This window comes from Nymphalis io, chromosome 4 (assembly GCF_905147045.1).
Source record: "Nymphalis io chromosome 4, ilAglIoxx1.1, whole genome shotgun sequence".
NCBI lineage: Eukaryota > Metazoa > Arthropoda > Insecta > Lepidoptera > Nymphalidae > Nymphalis > Nymphalis io.
The window spans coordinates 7,886,679-7,904,807 of record NC_065891.1 but is presented as its reverse complement, the minus strand read 5'-3'; the positions used below and the strand labels follow the sequence as shown (position 1 = coordinate 7,904,807).

The window sequence follows — 18,129 nt, the reverse complement described above, 5'->3', positions numbered from 1 at the left end:
CCTGACTTAGTGCTGTTTATCCTCTTTGCCATTTCTTTTCAGTTGAAAGTATCTCTGAATACAAAACATAAAAGACTTTTTCAATAAAAGATTCAAACAGCGTTATTAAATAAACAGTATGTACGATTTATAATAACATGATCTGATGAAGTTTTACTTAAGATATCGTATAAGTCATTTGGTTCCAACAATGGATTATCGAGGCCTTACTAACTTCTTATTTTCCTTTAATATAATTGCATTTAATAATAAATAAGCATGTACTAAAAAGACGTTTGTCAGTTTAATTTATATTAATTATGTTTGATGTATGTTTGAATTTTAATAATTGGATGATCGTTAACTCGACTTTAACTGACACATAAAATAGAATATTTATAATACAATTAATACATGCAAAGTAATTTAATGTCGTTCGTAACATGTATAAAATTCTTGTTCCGAAACAAAAAGTTACGACATTTTAATTAAAGTTATTACTTGTTTTGAACGAACTGTCAGGTCACCTCGTATGAGTTTTGTGCATATGACAATCATTTTTACTAAATTATTGTTACCTTTAAGGTTACCGAGATGCCGTTGAACATCTATATACGTATACATGTATATAGTATACATGTTGTAAAATTTGTTTATAACAAATTTTACAGGTCTACTCTTGTCAGTTTTGTACCAATTTTCATTATTATCGTGAGTAAATAGTAATTATTTCAAATTTAGCTCCTCATGATCAGTAAAGATCACCTTCATTAGTAAAGATCTCGTTCTCGTGAGGCCAGTTGGTCTCTAGCGAGTAATGGCACGAACGCACCATGCGACCGGTTCCCAACAAAATAAATATATTTTGCTGATTTCAGTCGAAATTTGCAAGTCTGCCAAGAATATTCGTACCAAATCGTTTTCCTATAATTGGAGTACATGTGAATTTTGTATTCAGTAGCGCATCCACGGCGGATGGAATTTCGCCATTTCGCGGGAACCTCGTTCTCCATCATGCGTACTTATTGAAGTAATTTGTGTAATTCCGTCTCCATATGGGCATATTTCAGAATTCATTGTTCTTAGAAATGTCAATTATTATTGTAAGAAAGGACAGTAGAATTAATAAGATTTTTATATATTAAAAAGTTCCTTTAAAATTAAATGAACATCCTCTTTAGAACTATAGCGATGTTTAGGAACTCGGCGTTCATAAAATTTGGAAGAGGCGTTCACTTTTCCGTGACTTCATAAATTATTAAGCCAACCCTCAAGAGAATTTGTCAGTCGCCGTCTTTTATAGACAGGTCCGTCTATAAAACAAATTGATCCACTGTGGCCGGTCAGGCTTTATCAGTATTTTATTAAGGAAAATTATAAATACGTTCAAACTTAAAGAATAATTATATATTTTGTAAAGATAATTTATCAATTGAAATACGTAACGGTTGTGAAATATGTAATTTACTTAGTGGCAGGACTTTGTGTTCGCCCGCCTGTGTAGTTAACACGCATTCATCATATATTCTACTGCCAAGCAGTAATAAAAAAATTGGTATTGTGTTCCCGTGTTAAGGGTGAGTGTACCAGTATATCTACAGACGTAACGGATATAACATCCAAGTTTCTGAGGTTAGAAGCATTAGCGATGTGAGGTAGGGCTTACTGGTGGTAGGGCTTAGTGCAAGCCCGTCTGGGTAGGTACCACCCACTCATCAGATATTCTACCGCAAAACAGCAATACTTGATATTGTTGTGTTCCGGTTTGAAGGGTGAGTGAGCCAGTGTAATTACAGGCACAAGGGACATAAAATCTTAGTTCCCAAGGTTGGTGGCGCATTGGATATGTAAGCGATGGTTGACATTTCTTACAATGCCAATGTCTAAGAGCGTTGGTGACTACTTACCATCAGGTGGCCCATATGCTCGTCCGCCTTCCTATTCTATAAAAAAAAAAAAAAAAAAAAGGTATGATTAATATTTATTACAGTGCCAATGTCTATGGGCGATGGTGAGCACCAAGTCGCTCATTTACAAAAAAAAATGCAAAAAAAGTTTATTTTATCCATCTTATATTATACAACATTCAAACACGTATTTTAATTGAATTTTGATAGACGTATGAGACGAGTAAATCTTTATCATTAGTTTTGTCAGAGGTCATGTAATTCTTTATTTTTTATATTTTTCCTAGTTCATAAGCTTTTCGAATTATTTCAATAAATATTTTATATATTTATATTCGTATAAAATAATTCATACCCATTCTAGGGGCTTCAAAAAACAAATTTCGTTGACAAATATGTTCTCGATACCTCTAATAGGCTGTGTATCATAAATTTTAGTCAGGTTGCTCAAATTTGGATTGAAATATTTGTTGTCTAATAACTATTTGTGAAATTTATGAATATAACGAAACTGGGTTCGTGTTATTGTAACGGGAAAATTAGTCGCAGATGAGCACTCAGAAACATGAAGATATCCTAAAAAGATTAAAATATTACCTCGCACAAATTCTCTAGAGATAATATGAGAAAAAACGTAGTTTCATATAGCGAGGGGCTAATTAGGTAATGTTCAGTGCGTTATACCTAGAGCGAGTATTACACTGCCAGCTGCCATTATCCAATTAGAACTTTATATTATTATAGTACAGATTAAACTTAGTTGTGTGTGTGTTCTTAATTTATAGTATACAAAATATATTTACAAAAATCCTATATTTTTAAGTGTAATATGCAACTGTTTGTAAATAGCCTCATAGCTAGGCTGAGCATTTTTCTTCTCTTAATCTTATTTATGTTTATAAGTATACTCGTGGTTGGAGGCAAAACCTACATGATGTGTCGGATGAAATCCTGCTACATGTGTATTCATCCATAGTATCGTGGTGGAATAAGCTCCAAATTTTGTACTCATTTAAAAAAAACCGTTTTTCCTTTGTCCAAAAACATTACATTCAATTTAAAAAAATGTATGTTTTCTTCGATAATTACGAATTAAAAAAATACTAATCGCTTCATTAGAAAAAATTAACACGTACATTGCACTAGAACTGTTTAACAAGACAGTCACTTAAACAGATTAATGAGTACAAACTGAAACAGTATCCCGTAGGCGTTGACAGGAGGTACATTACATCGTATTAATAGCTGCAATTTCGCATCGCGTACATTTTGATTTGTGGAACCTATACGTGTTGTCTAGACACTGAGTTTCGTATTATACTACAGCCAATTACTTTATATTTATTATTAGCTTTTGACATTCAGCTTTAACAGTGTTTAATTTATGTTTTCAAGATATTAATCATTATTTGTTAACAAAAAAAATACCATACTTAATTTTTATTATAATAAAAAATAACGATAAAATTGGACTACATTTACATTTAAACTAAAATATATTGTTTATCGTTAAGAAAATAAATTTGTATAAAGATTATAGAATAAGTTATTGCTATAATGAAATATTTAAAATGGCTGACAGTTTTTTTAATTTAAATATGGATAATAGTATGCCTTTTAAACGCGCTTCTGAATTGAGTCAGCGCTGTTTAATGGAGATATGTACCGAGTGTTTTCATAGCTTTTCACCTTTTTTTCTATATATGGTTGTGTTTTGTGTTTGTCAGATTTATTCGGGATCACGGGAAAAAAGGCGGTGCTTTTATAACCGTTATTTTTTCACAGCACACTCACCCTTCATGCCGGGTCACAGTGATACAAATTATTGCTGTTTGGCGCTATAATAATTGATGAGTGGGTGGTGCATATACAGGTTTACATAAAACTCTACCACCTAGTCTACATACGTATCAATATTGTATAATATTTAAAGGATAATTAATAATAATTCGCAAACATGATACCCAAAAGGAAGCGATATATATAAGAAGTAGTTTTTTTTATATAATTTATATCAACACCAACAACAAAGCTTTAGCTATTGTCAATTCTGTATTATAAAATAACGCAGCGCAACGAGGGTTGCCTCTTATCAAAGCTCGCGATTACAAAACTCAGTAGTTATTGATGAATCGATTGAGTCAGCTGACTGGTTTCTTTCTAGATCAACTGTAATCAGACGTATCTTTTGATCTCATCGATATTATGCACATCAATATTATAATAATCAATTGCTTTGTGAACCACATAATGAGTCATAGCTTATGTTAACATCTTACAAATAATTGTATTTTAAAATATGGCATGCAGTCCTCCCTAATCTCGTCCCTCTTTGTTTGTTCGTGTAAATACCTAGTCTCATGTAAATAATGGGTATCTGTTGTTAAGCTGTCGTTTAGGAAGCGCGTGTGCACCGTCTACTGTATTTTCGAAGGCAGGTAATGTACATGGAATGTTATTTGGGGAAGGCTCGGTGACAGCGCCCGGGGCTATCGGGATCACGCTTGGCTGCTCACGTACGAACGTCGCGCCGCCTGCCGCCCGTATGCACACTATTTCCTCATGTTTACACTACACTCGGAGAGACAAAATTAATGGTGTATCTCTGGATAGACAGCATATTAAAGTATTATTATTTACTAATGACGTTATTATTATTTTAAAAATATGGAAAGCAAATATTATTTGCTATATATTTTAGTTCAATCGTTGTATATATTTAATTGATTTCACTTAAGAAACACTTTAAAATGAGTTGACGTCTGATTATTGCTCGAAATATTAAAAACGTTTTAAAAAGATGAAACTCAAACAAAGATGTTTGAATTATGAATACTTTAAAAAACGATACTTTGTGTTATTTTATTTTTATTATTAAATGTCGTCATTTCGTGCACTTTCCATCTAGATGACGTTTACGTAAAATAAAAATATTCAAGTTACAACATTTCTTGTAGCTTAAAAATAGCTAACGTGTCTGCTTTATTTTTAAATACCGTCACATAGTATATTCTAACGGCTCAGTGAAAATATCATATAGTTATTAAATAAAGGTCGCGTGTTCAAATCTGGGCAAGTATCAATGAGTCTTTATCCTTAATATGTTTTTATAATTCATTTCGTGTTCAGTAGTGACGGCAAACATCGTGAAACTTGAATTTGTGTATTAATATGTACGTATATCCTTTATTCACTAAACTACACTGGAATAAGCTCCAAGCCTTCTCCTTTAGAAAAGAGGAGGCCTTTGCCCTTTAGTGGGTCGTTAAAAGACTACTACTTTCTACTAGTTTTGTGTTATATTACCAAAAGATATTTAATTATACCGTGCTATATAAACTTTTAATGTTTTTATGTGTTTACATAAGACTTTGGAAGTTTTTAATTGTATTTGTATTGTTAATGTTCATTGAAAGGTTCATTTTTTCATAGCATAGTAAGGCGGACGAGCATATGGGCCACCTGATAGTAAGTGGTCACCAACGCCCATAGACATTAGCATTGTAAGAAATGTTAACTATCGCTTACTAAACCAACGCAACGCGCCACCAACCTTGGGAACTAAGATGTTATATCCCTTGTGCCTGTAATTACACTGAAAGTCCATTCCACTTTTTCTACTTGTATTCTAGTATACTAAACTAACGTAAACTACTTTACCCATAATCTGTGGTTATACTTATTAGATTCATGATTAGAACCAGTTAATGGATTTGTAATTTGATATTAAAATTTTAAACGGAATCATTGTAAATTCTTTAAATATATATATTTATATTAATGTTTTTATATCTAAATATGGACTTAAAATCGCGTCATTGCAATTACACACGGCACAGGACCTATCGTATTATTTTCGTATCAGTTAAGGCACTTCAACAATGTAACGAACAACTTTGGTATACCGCTTAAATATGTTACTTCTTGAGTTATATTACGCGAGGCAGTTGCTAGTAAAGAAGAATGCACCGAAGCTCAAGCTGACAGGAAGCCAGAAAGCTCATTTCACGGCAGCCGCACTCATATTTTACACTCTCCAAAATACCCTTACTGCCAAGCTATTTTATGAGTGTGAGCGTAAATATTCTTTATTGCGTGGTATTTGAGTACAATTTACCTGCGCAACAAGATATTATGCTAAAACTAGTTTCGCTATTACGTATGCATACATGTAAGGTAGAACAAAGAATGAGGATCGTTATTTCATAATATAAAAGTTACTCATCGCTGTCAAATTTACATACCTGTAGCGGTTTATGAGAATATAATTACCTATTTCAGTTATGTTAATAGCATCAGTAACGATGGATGTTGTATATTTAATCGATAACTGAATTACGTCACTAATAACATTCTAATTATCTCAACTTGATTATATTATAACAATTTATTATGATTAACATATTTTACACAAATAAAAAGTATACGTAAATAAACATATAGTACAGAATTTGCATTTTTATTATAGAAACTGACAGACATTACATTCCACAAAATCTCAAATAATTAATTAAAATATACTTTATTCAAGTGGTCTCTAATAAAAACTTTTATATTGACATTTTAGAAGATAAATAAATGCAAAGCCGAAGGTCGTAATGTAGGAGAATCGATAAGAAACTCAGATGTCATTCCTTTTTTGCTAGCTTTAGATAAGAAAGCATTTATAATGAAATAAAGTTATTACTTTTATATTAAACATTTTCAAAAATGTTAAAACAAATTTATTATATTTTATAATTTAAATATTGATTAATCATAGTCCGTTTGACAATATTCTCATTTTTATTTATATTTGTAAATTGAATTTTAATAATACGTTTTATAATGTAAAGATAAAACTACAGCTAAAATAATATATTTTTTATAAAATTTTACCAATAACCACAATAATTAAAAGACAGTAGGAAAAGAGTTAGAGATAATATGTACCTTTGGGTTTAAATTTTTAACTCCGATTGTTCATCCATTATAATTGTCATCCTATTGAATAAGTAATAATTAGCACAATTCATACGTATTAAAAGTTTTAAATACTTAATGAATTGGCAACTGTCGTTATGCACAATTAACAATCTTGCTGCACGGAAAACAAGAATATGCAACATCAAAGTGGTAATGCGAATATAATATTTTATTAAATTAAACATAAATATGATTAAATTAATTTCAATACATTACTCTTATATTATGAATACTAACCATTCACGCACTGGTGAAAAAGGTATTTACTTCGTGTTATTTTTGACATAAACATTGGCTAACCAATTTATTCACCATAATATATTGTAAATTACGCCGCGAGTGTTTTTTCACGTGTTTATTTAAATATATCGCAGTATTTCTAAGAATTTTGGTTCGAATTGCAAAGTGTAAAAGGTATTTGTATCTATATGAGACGTTATATAAATTGTTGGCTTTTATATCAACTTATTTAATAATTAAGGAAACATAATGTTTAAAGAATAATCTTTGGAACCGTGACATAGGTTATAAAAAACGGTTTAGTATCCCTTATCTTTGCTTATCAGGTTAATGTAATATTTAATATAAATAAACTTCTTTATCTCCCCCATTTGCTTGGATAAATAGGGGAAACATAACTATTTATAATGTTTGTAAATGTAAAACCGTTTAGTAGACATATTTCATGAAAAATTTACTTACTTTGGAAATCATCAAGAAACTATATTATGTTTAATTAAATAATATTGAAAATAAATAGAATTATAACTGTCTATCAATTTCAACTATCATCAATCTTATTTATTGATATAAAATTTTGTGCTATTAAAACTAAAATAGTAGCTTAAATTAATATCTTTGCACATCTTTTTTAAATAGAGCCAATTCATCTCGATTTGTAAGTGTCGTAAGAATTAAGACTGATATAGGTAAAATTTGTTATTTTTATATCCACACCAAAACTGCATTTTTGTAGGTAAAACTATTAAATTACTTACATATTCATTCAATAAGAATTTTTATCAAAAAAAATTGTTCCGTTATTCGTAATATTATTAAACTAATAATAAACATAATTATTCTTTCTTTATTCTAATTTGTTTACATAAAATTCATCGTCGAATTTAAAGAGCTCTTGGTTTCTTTAATCTGCTTTAGATTTTAAGTTCGCGTTAAGCGCTTGATTTGTACGAGAGTCATATTTTTTTATTTTAATTAATTAATAAAACCCCTTTTTAAAATTGTATTTAGAAAAGTCCTTGACTCGTGAGCTAGGAATAATCATGTATCACAGAAGTAAGAATACCTTAATTTGTTGACTGTGACCAATACTACATTTGTCATATTATTTTTATAATCTGTTTTCTATCTACATATAACTATGTGAGGGTTTTGTCATCTAGGTGTTGAATAACTAGTTAAGACTACTTATAACAAGCAGCATTTTAATATAGAAATCTAAGGTTTGAAAACTTTGATTAAAGCTTTTAAAGTTTAGTTCAAAGAAAACGTTTTGTAGGTTATGTATAACACAAGAGCAACTTTGGCAAGCCATGTGATGGCTGTATGGTAGACATTTACATGTGATGATTAGCGAGAGCTCTGCCAAGTGGACAGGGCGGAGGTCGTCGGAGTGGTTCCACGTCGACTCCGGCACCTCAACGGTGCGGGCCCACTCGGTTTAGTGACCTACATCCGCTTTGGCACCGTTCACAATCGCCGCTTCAACTTAATTGTCCCGACACTTCGAGCTCTCCTAACGACTGTGCCGCAATCGGCCGATTTAAGAGGAAGCTCTGACGCTATGACAGCGACCGCTCTCGAGTATCTTTTGGCCAGATATCAGTACCGAACGGGTCAATCGCGCCGCGGTAAAGTTTATTCATAACCAGATTCGGTACAAAATCTGAATTTTGTTGTTAAATCGTTATACGTCTGAAAGTGGAAGAATAAAAAAGTCACATTGGGTGCCGTGTTACGGACATATATAATGAAAGAGGGGGATTACAATTTGCCTTTGTGACGGCGTCGTCCAATTACATTAATCTGGTGTACTCGTACCATGGCGCCGCCGCAAGCAACTTGATTAAAAATTCTATTAGTTAAAAGGCGCAGACATCTTCTTAATAGATAAAACGTCGCTGACTTTATATGATTTACGTAAAATGAAAAAGAGACAATCATAATAATAATTTCTAAAATAGTTTAATAAAATGTCACACGTTGATATTACCCATTATTTTGTACTATTTTTAGCTTACAATCGGATAAAGTTCGGTACATTTTTTGCCTGGGGTAATCTTCAAAACAGCTAAAAACTATAAACGCAAATACTGAATTTTTATAAGTATTTCAAGGCACCACCAAAGTTATAACAACTTAAAGTTCAAGTAACATTTGTTCTGCACTAATTTAGGTTAAACGAAATCAGTTAGGGTTTTTCATCCCTAACTGATTTTGCTGGCTAAGCCGCAGCTAGTATACCATAAATTTAAAAAATACGTCACACGCCTACAATTTCACATCAAAAATTTATTTTAAAAAGATGAAATACAGAGAAATATACTAAAACAATTGGTATCGCGCCGAGCAATATCTCTGAGTCTTCTTCCGCACGCCGTCTTTATTTATACATATGTTTTACCTCTGACAGCACATAAAATTTGTAATGTGAAAGGCAATCTATATACTTCATAAATTTAACCTTATAATTTATTTTGATAAATCGTCTATCACGTTGTGTGAGAAATAACTACAGATAATTAAGTTTAAAAAAAACATCAACTTCAAATTGTTTATAAAAGAATGAGTATATTATTTATCTAATTAACATAAATTGTGTAAATACATTTTAAAGATCCTATTAGTTATGCTTTATTTCTGCAGCATAGGTTTTCAATAAAGTGTTTACTTAATCTTAACTGTTATTTAAATATTATATGTATGTGTTAAAAAATTATCACAGATTACAAACAAAGTTATGAATACTTAAAAAAAATGTAGCTGTAATATAGCTGTAAGTGCTAGATATAGCAATACAGCTGTAAGTTTGTGAAAGTTGAACCGAATCAATCAATCTTTTTATACATTTGCATGATTATAATACGCTAATGAAATGTTTCCTATCTGTCTGTCCTGGCTGTCTTCTGTATAGGTTATTATTATTTTATATGTTTAGGGTATTTTTAGAATATCCAAACAAAAAATATAAGAAAAATAAATTATTTGAGTTCTACGCCAATATTTTTATACAAAACGATTGTAAACGTTATTTATTGAAAGCACTTACACTAAGTTTAAAATAAAGATACGCGTACTGAGCGACTCGTTAAAAAGACGCAAATGCCTGGTCGCAATAAATCAACGTGAGCGCTGTAAAAAGGAAAAACGTACCACAGAACAGTTCCGCTCCACAGTCCGCAGTTTCTATCTATGGAGCAGCGGCCACTCGGTTAGATTTACGTGAAGACACTCCGGTATCTCCTGACCTATCTGCGGTTGCACGAAAACAAATAAAAGACCACTGAAAATATATTTCCACAGTGAAAAGCCAGTGACGGTAATTTCCGGGTTATCCTTTATTCCTCGTGTTTTATTTGCGTTTTTTTTTCGATTTTTTTATTCTTTATTCAAAATGTACATTGTATTAAATCATTGAGAGACTTGATCGTTGTTATTTTTCATTTAGGCCAATTATTTTTTATTGATGGCATGGCTCAGGTATGTAGGGTGAGTATTGCTCGCGTGCCAGCTATTTTATTTCCAAATAACAATGGTTTTTATTATTGTGCTTTCATAGGAGTGGGTTAATAGTATTAATTTTGCGTTATACCGAGTGAGATCCCATTGGAAATGTAATATGTGATAAGTACCCCTACAACTGTTAGGTTATGTTCGGATAGAGTGAGCCCTTATTTCAAATACAAAATAGTGATTTGCATCAATAGGCTTAAGTGAAACTGTTTTGTATTAAACTCTTACCAAACCTTAATATAATTAAACTTACGCAAGTGAATATAGTATAATTCATCTCGTGCTTGACGGTAAAGGAAAACATCGTGAGGAAACCTGCATGTGTCTAATTTCATTGAAATTCTGCCACATGTGTATTCTACCAACCCGCATTGTAGCAGCGTGGTGGAATAAGCTCGAAAACCTTCTCCTCAAAAGGGAGAGGAGGCCTTAGCCCAGCAGTGGGACATTAACAGGCTGCTACTTTACTGTAAGTGCATATGAACTTACCTTTGAGGTATTAAATTAAAATGAAGTAATTTTAAGATGTCTAAGATTTGTCTGTTTTTTTTTTACCCAAAGCCAAACGCTGGATAAACGTTTGGCAGACATTGTTCTTTTAAGTCTACAGACAATTCCCTCTGTAACTTGCCGACCGACGTCAAGACCCATGCAAATACGCCCGCTTACTTTTACTTTCTTTTATGAAGGCGATATCTTTAAATCAAATTTATTCAAGTTTTAATACTATTCTTATTTGATAGCAGAATGGTCTTTGCAAATTATATAAAGAACGAATACAAAGAGAATAACGTTTTAATTTTTTTAGACGTACATCTTTGAACTATATGTAGTGTTCTCAAAATGTGATACTCGCAATTAAGGTCTTGTCATTTGCATATAACAGAAATAGCCATATCTCCAAGTGGTAGTTAAACTAGCGACTTGTCCGCGTTTCGCATGGGTAGCAATAAGTTTTCGGCTAAATGATCTGAGGCCAACTGTTAATGGTCGCCGACTGTAATCTTTAGACCAGTTTTAGAGACACAGTCCCACCATACATAATTTCATATAAGTTTTACTTTAAAATATCTCAGAAGATAAAAATCTTATTCCTATTCAAACGACAAATATTACAATAATTACAATGTTAGCTCATTGGTATAACACATTTAAAAAAAAATACTTAAACCTTGTTCGCCAGAAAATCTATTTCGGAGATTAGTGCATATGCACATACACACAAAGTCTTTGAAGAGAGTTGAACTTTATAATATATATAATATATTTTTACACATATATATATATATATATATATGTGTAAAAATATATTAAATATAGATAAATAAAATTGTTAATTGTTAAAACTGGAATTCCGAATTGTGGCGAGGCAATGCGACCGAATAAAATAAAACAAATAAGGTTTTAAAAACAGCTGCCGCATGTGCAGCAAGTATAACGTTGACTAACATTCACATTGTCGTTTTGGAATGTTCAGACATTCCAGTTGAACTGGAAAGCACTTGTCGCTATTGTTCACTGCTTCCATTCAAAAGATTCAAGTATTGTAAATAAGAGCCATAATATCATTTATTTCAAAATGTTTAAATTTTTATATATTTTTTCTCTTAGTTATTTTTTTGATCAGTATATATCAGTACCCGATAAGTTTTTTTATTGATATATTTCTGATTTTATTTAAGTTAATCGTGCGTGTTCCGTAATAAATATGATTCAGATACGGAATTAGCTAGTATGTATACATAACGGAAGTTGTTAGTTTGTAGGTATTTGGCACACGAACCGTTGTTTCTCGAAATATATTATCCATTTATATAATATTGTTTGAATTTCAGCCTTTATCATGCCTTTTTTATTGTGCTCAAAGTTTTAACATAAAGGGAGCAGAGCAGTGTCAGTCACGAACAAACTCTGTTTATTAATGAGAAAATGCGTTTAACCCTTAAACATAATACATAACACGGAGCTTTTAAAAATAAACGATTTTTATAAATTTTAGAGCCGTTTATTTTCTAAACCTCCATACTTAATTAATGTTACAAGACTAAAAATATTGATATCTCTTTCTAATGTGTAATTTAAAAACTCCTTGTTGCAATATTACTAAAATATTTGAATAAAGTAACATATACATTTTTAATATATATTTTGAAATATAATGAAAGTCTTTATGTACTCTATACACAAATCGCCTCGTAATAAATTCACGAAAATAATTTTAAAACGGCGCAGTTTCCACACAAACATTCAGCTTCGGCAGACTTGTTGCGGTATTTAATCGGCCGATGTTATCTGCATAATGCGGTCGTCAGCTAGCAGCGTCGCGCGAACTTCACATCATTATTATGGATTTACATTTTAACCGACATCATATTGCTTGTTTGCTTTAAATTAATTTACACTGCAATTGACTATCGATGGATTCGTGTGAACTATGAAAAATGTTTGGTTGTCATTGAGTTATTTATTAACCTATGTAATTAAACCGGTGAAAAGGGTAAATACTTAATTTTATGGCGGTTTTTCTCGGTAGAATAAATATTCCGACCCGGAAGTATATCTTTGATATTATAATGTAAACTAACGTTTCAAAAGTGATTATCAAAGTGTACTTGAATACTATAATTAATTAAGCAGTTACAATAAATCGTTTAAGCATTATTATTTAAACTTTTAGTATAAATCTATTAGTTCAAAGAGACAATCAGCTACAGCAAACGTATTATTTATACAGTTACGTAAGTAAACACAGTCACGTATACGTCCGAATAGTTACAAGAATACACAGCATTAGGCCTCAGTTTATGTAACCGAAACGTCGCACAAACGGCCACATTTCCTGACAAATTAGTTCGGACCTCAAGGTTTATAGGGTTGGCGTTATATGATTTTATTAGAAGCGTTTTACACGGCACGTGCCGATTTCTGCTTGCTAAATTGTTGTATACAGTTCGTTAGATACTCAAATAATGACTTCATTAGCGCAGAAATCGCTTAGTATTCAAACTGATTGAACGCAATATCGCCAAAAGATAAGCTCTAAAAATAATATAAAAAGAAAAGTTTAAGTTTGAAATTTAAAATCTGGTATGGTAATCCAGTCAAATTGAAATAATAGTTTTTAATACTATTTGGGAGAGTGCCCACTTTTCTGTTAGAGTATGACGGGCATAAGTTCTCATTTTCACGCTTTACTGCAATAATACTGCAGTATTTTTAATTCTTTAGTATATAAAAAATAAAACAATGCTTTTTTCATAAAGCATCCATTATATTAAGACAGCATTTTTACAAAAAAAGCAATGTAAAAAGTAGCATGAAGTAATGATTAGAAACACATCATTTAAAAAATCACTGACAAATACAATTTGATAGAAACACTGATAATAAACGACTGAAAGTTTTAAAAGGATACGGTATTAGTCAGATTAATATATTTGAGTAGTGGTTTCTGTAAAACGAAACGAAGCCGCGCGGAGTCACGATACGTCGCGTGTAGTCCTGCCAATAATCGGCTGCTATTGTAGCCGGCTTATAATTAGCTGTTGAAATTGCGACTACCCGGTATTTTAGTGGGGTTTCGTGCAAAATATTTATCGTAATATTATCATAAATATATTGTATTATTGTAATACATTTGTGCTTTTTATGTAAATGGAGTTATCTGATAATAATTTGATACTAATTTACTTTTAAAGGTCGACGAACTTATCGTGTATACTATTTGTATCTATTATTTTTTATCGCTAAATAGCAAAATATAGTATTATTGTGTTTGAATTGTGAGTGAGCCTGTGAAACAAGTGCCCTACATCCTACTTCTTAATTATGGTAGCGCATTGGTGACGTAAAGAATAGTTAATATATCTTACAGCGCCCATATCTATGGGAGGTGGTGACTACTTACCATCGGGTGGGCCATGTGCTTATAAAACCTGTCGCCTACGTGTATACTCGAAGATGTCGTTATAATTTCTTTCAAGTTTTAGTTGTGGGTGTTTTGAGAATTTTCGATCACGATTATTATTTTTCCATCTTCTAAAAGTAAATACATGTACTTTTTAATATACGTGTTAATTATGCTTATACAAAACACTGACGGTAAATCATTGTATATATCAAAAAAATTTCAAAATACAGTCAAGTAGCTTTATGCATTATATTCCTAATCTGTCAAGTAGAGCAACATTCAGAAGGTTTTGGTGACATTTGGTGATATTTATTTAAGAAACTACTAGCTACCCGTTCCGGCTTCGTAAAGGTAGAATATAACGTTTTTATATACGAAGCAAAATTCATGTTTTTTTGGGCAAAAAATCTTTTCGGATATATCATCTCAAAAAAACAATGAGTAATAATCATTTTTAAAATAATATGTATATGTAACACAGCTTAGAGCCAACACAGTTGAAGTCACCTTTTATAATAATAGTAATAATAATAATATCCTGGGACATTTATCACACACGGCTATCTGATCCCAAATTAAGCTTGTACAGAGCTTGTACTATGGAAATCAGACAACTGATATACTACATATACTATTTTTCTTTTGTAAATACATACTTATATAGATAATTACACCCAGACTGAGGACAAACAGACATGTTCATGCACACAAATATCTATCCTGGGTGGGAATCGAACCCACAACCTTTGGCGTGAAAGGCAAGCATCCAGCAACCACGCCAACCGGCTCGTCAAACCTTTTAAGTCCATATATATGTTACCGGTCAAGGCAGCTTATAAGTGACAATTATTTGACAGTTTACTGTTTGTGCAGCCTTGGCTTATTATAAACAGTATGTTTGGATTTATTATAAACTAACGGTCCTTATAATAACTCGGACAGATATAAACTTACTATAAGAAATAGGTCTAAAGTGTCTGTTATGGTTTTATTATTGTATTATGTTTATTTTTCAGATCACATACGGGAGTTCTCTTGTGGCAATCTTTTTTATCGTACCCTTTATCTGGTTGAAGAAAGAAATACGCTTTATGTTGGTGCTATGTAAGTGAAACAATTATAATGTATTTAAACATGCCTACAGTTTACCAAATCGGTTGTCAAATTTTGTCATTAATAGTTTCCTTGGTGTCTGACCCTGAAGATATAGCATATTAATTTTCTCTATAAATGCTCAGTCTTACGAAAAAAAGAGATAATGTTTTGTATAAAAATGTAACAAAAATATCATATGTAATGTTTTAAGTGAATTTTTTATTTAATAATATCCTGGGACATGATTCACACACCAGACAACTCATATACTACATATAATATACCATTCTTTTGTAAATCTATACTTATATAGATTACTACACCCAGACTCAGGACAAACAGACATATTCTTGCACACAAATGTCTGTCCTGGGTGGGAATCGAACCCACAACCTTCGGCGTGAAAGGCAAGTATCTACCAACCACAAAATTTATCAAGTTATTTCGGATACTGAAATTAAAATTAGCTGTATAGGATGTCATAGGGATGATGTAGTAATAATATTTTCGTATTTGTCTATGGTTGGATCAATATTTTGTTAAAACAAATAAGGAATAATATGAAGCGTTTAAGTGCTTAAAACATTTATTAGATAGCACGAATCGAGCGCAAGAAGCTGTTAGCGGAATTGCTTGTTAAGATACAGCCTCACCTGAGACACTAAACGACTTAAATAAGATACTTTATAACCATTGTTTGGACATGTGTAGCTTTAATGGAAGTCCCGAAGCACGGATTTTTTGGGGATTGCTTATTATTATACAAACGATAGTTGTATTATATATTATATAAAACATTAATTAGCAACTCAAGCTTTTTACACTCGTCGAAAAAAGGCAAAACTCAATCTAAACATTTTTGTAGGAAGTAAATATTTGAATATTGTTTGATTTATAAAGGAATGCCTTTCAGGATTTTGTAATAAAATACCTGTTATAATTGCGCGTTTTTTCATTCGACCGTCCTTATACACAAAATATTATTTTGATTACTTTTATATGTCTCTCGTAATCGTATTTTATTCAATAATGTATCCTTCTAATTTATTAGCGTGGAGACTAAATATGGTGATAGCATTTCTAAGAATTACCGATTTTATGTTAAATTTTTTACTAAAAATTCATTTTCATCATTTCATTGCCGTATACGAAAATGTTTCTTATAATAGATAGTAGTAATATCAAATTTTACTCTGCGATAAATGGGACAAATAAATTAAACTTCGAAATTACCTTTTTAATTTTAATGTCGATAATAAGTTACACGGCTCATTTATTCTTTATTATTTTATATACTCTTACCGTACTGTCAAATTTTTTTTAAAATATTTAATGTCCTTCAAATAAGTGTGAGGTTCATTAAAAATATATTTAACTAAAACTTTCAACGTGCTAAATGGATTATTATTAATATTTTCATGTTCTGTTCATTTCACTGTCAAATAGCAATACTTTGTATTTTCGTGTTTCGGTGTAATGGTTGTGTAAACCTGTATTGCTTTAATAGCACATGGGACAAAAGTATTATAGACCCCTAGTAGTATATTTTTAAAGTGTCATTGTTTATCAGCGAAGGTAGTCCATTGCCTGTCTGGCTTCTTAAAATAAAAATAAAAACAATTAATACTTTTAATTGTAAACTTATAACGTTTAAAATAATATAGTTATGATGAATCATACTCACACATACCAACTGTGTGTATCATCAATGGCAATTATTCATCATTACGAAGAAAAGAGGCAAGACAAGGGAGGCAATTATGTGTAATTTTCGTCATCCTTTTTGTACCTTGTTTTGGTTCTCATGCATAAATTGCACTTTTATCGTATTTTTTTATTTTAGTACCAATGTCATGTTAATTTGTACTATAAATAAACTTAATAATGTTTTCTTACAGGGATCGAATATTTAAGCTAAATATGACTGATATAAGTCAGTCACACTGTGAGGTTAGTATTTATTATAATACTTAATGAAGAAGAAAGCTAGAACTCTAAATAGTAAAATACGCTATAAGCAGCCTATACAACTGTTATAAATCAATCATTCAGAATCATCATACTAATGAATCGTTCATTTGTTATTTGTTGAGGAAGATACATTATCGATTTTGTTTTGTTTTCATTTGAGTAATATCTACGATTAAAGATTAAACTTGTTTGTTTAATCGTTCATGTTATCTCATCCGTTTTAATGCGTCCTCTAGAATATTCTCTATGTAGGAAAATTAGTGATACATACTGATTATATTGCAGAGAGATGCGTTGCTGTTAGAAGCAAGTAACGTCGCTCGATGTGTAAGCAAAGGCAAATCAGAGCCGTTTGAGTGCAGAAACCACATCCGAGTGCTGCAGCCGCTCGGTGACGGCGAGCGTCTCTATGTGTGCGGCACGAACGCACACAGCCCTAAGGACTGGGTGGTCTACGTGAGTTAATCTCTAAAATCACCTCAACAACTTTTATATCCTCTGCGTTCGGGATAAGAGCCTATGTTAGTGCTGGGCCAGCGATGTTTTTTT

General features: G+C 31.5%; 1 protein-coding gene across 1 annotated transcript in view; it reads left to right on the top strand.

The window, feature by feature from the left end:
- LOC126768181 (semaphorin-2A-like) overlaps positions 1-18,129 on the top strand; it is a 52,224-nt gene that overhangs the window by 25,558 nt on the left and 8,537 nt on the right. Inside the window, exons 2-4 of the mRNA XM_050486132.1 lie at positions 15,531-15,618; positions 17,508-17,559; positions 17,866-18,036. Of these exons, the coding sequence (XP_050342089.1) occupies positions 15,531-15,618; positions 17,508-17,559; positions 17,866-18,036 (311 nt within the window). The remainder of the gene's footprint in view (positions 1-15,530; positions 15,619-17,507; positions 17,560-17,865; positions 18,037-18,129) is intronic.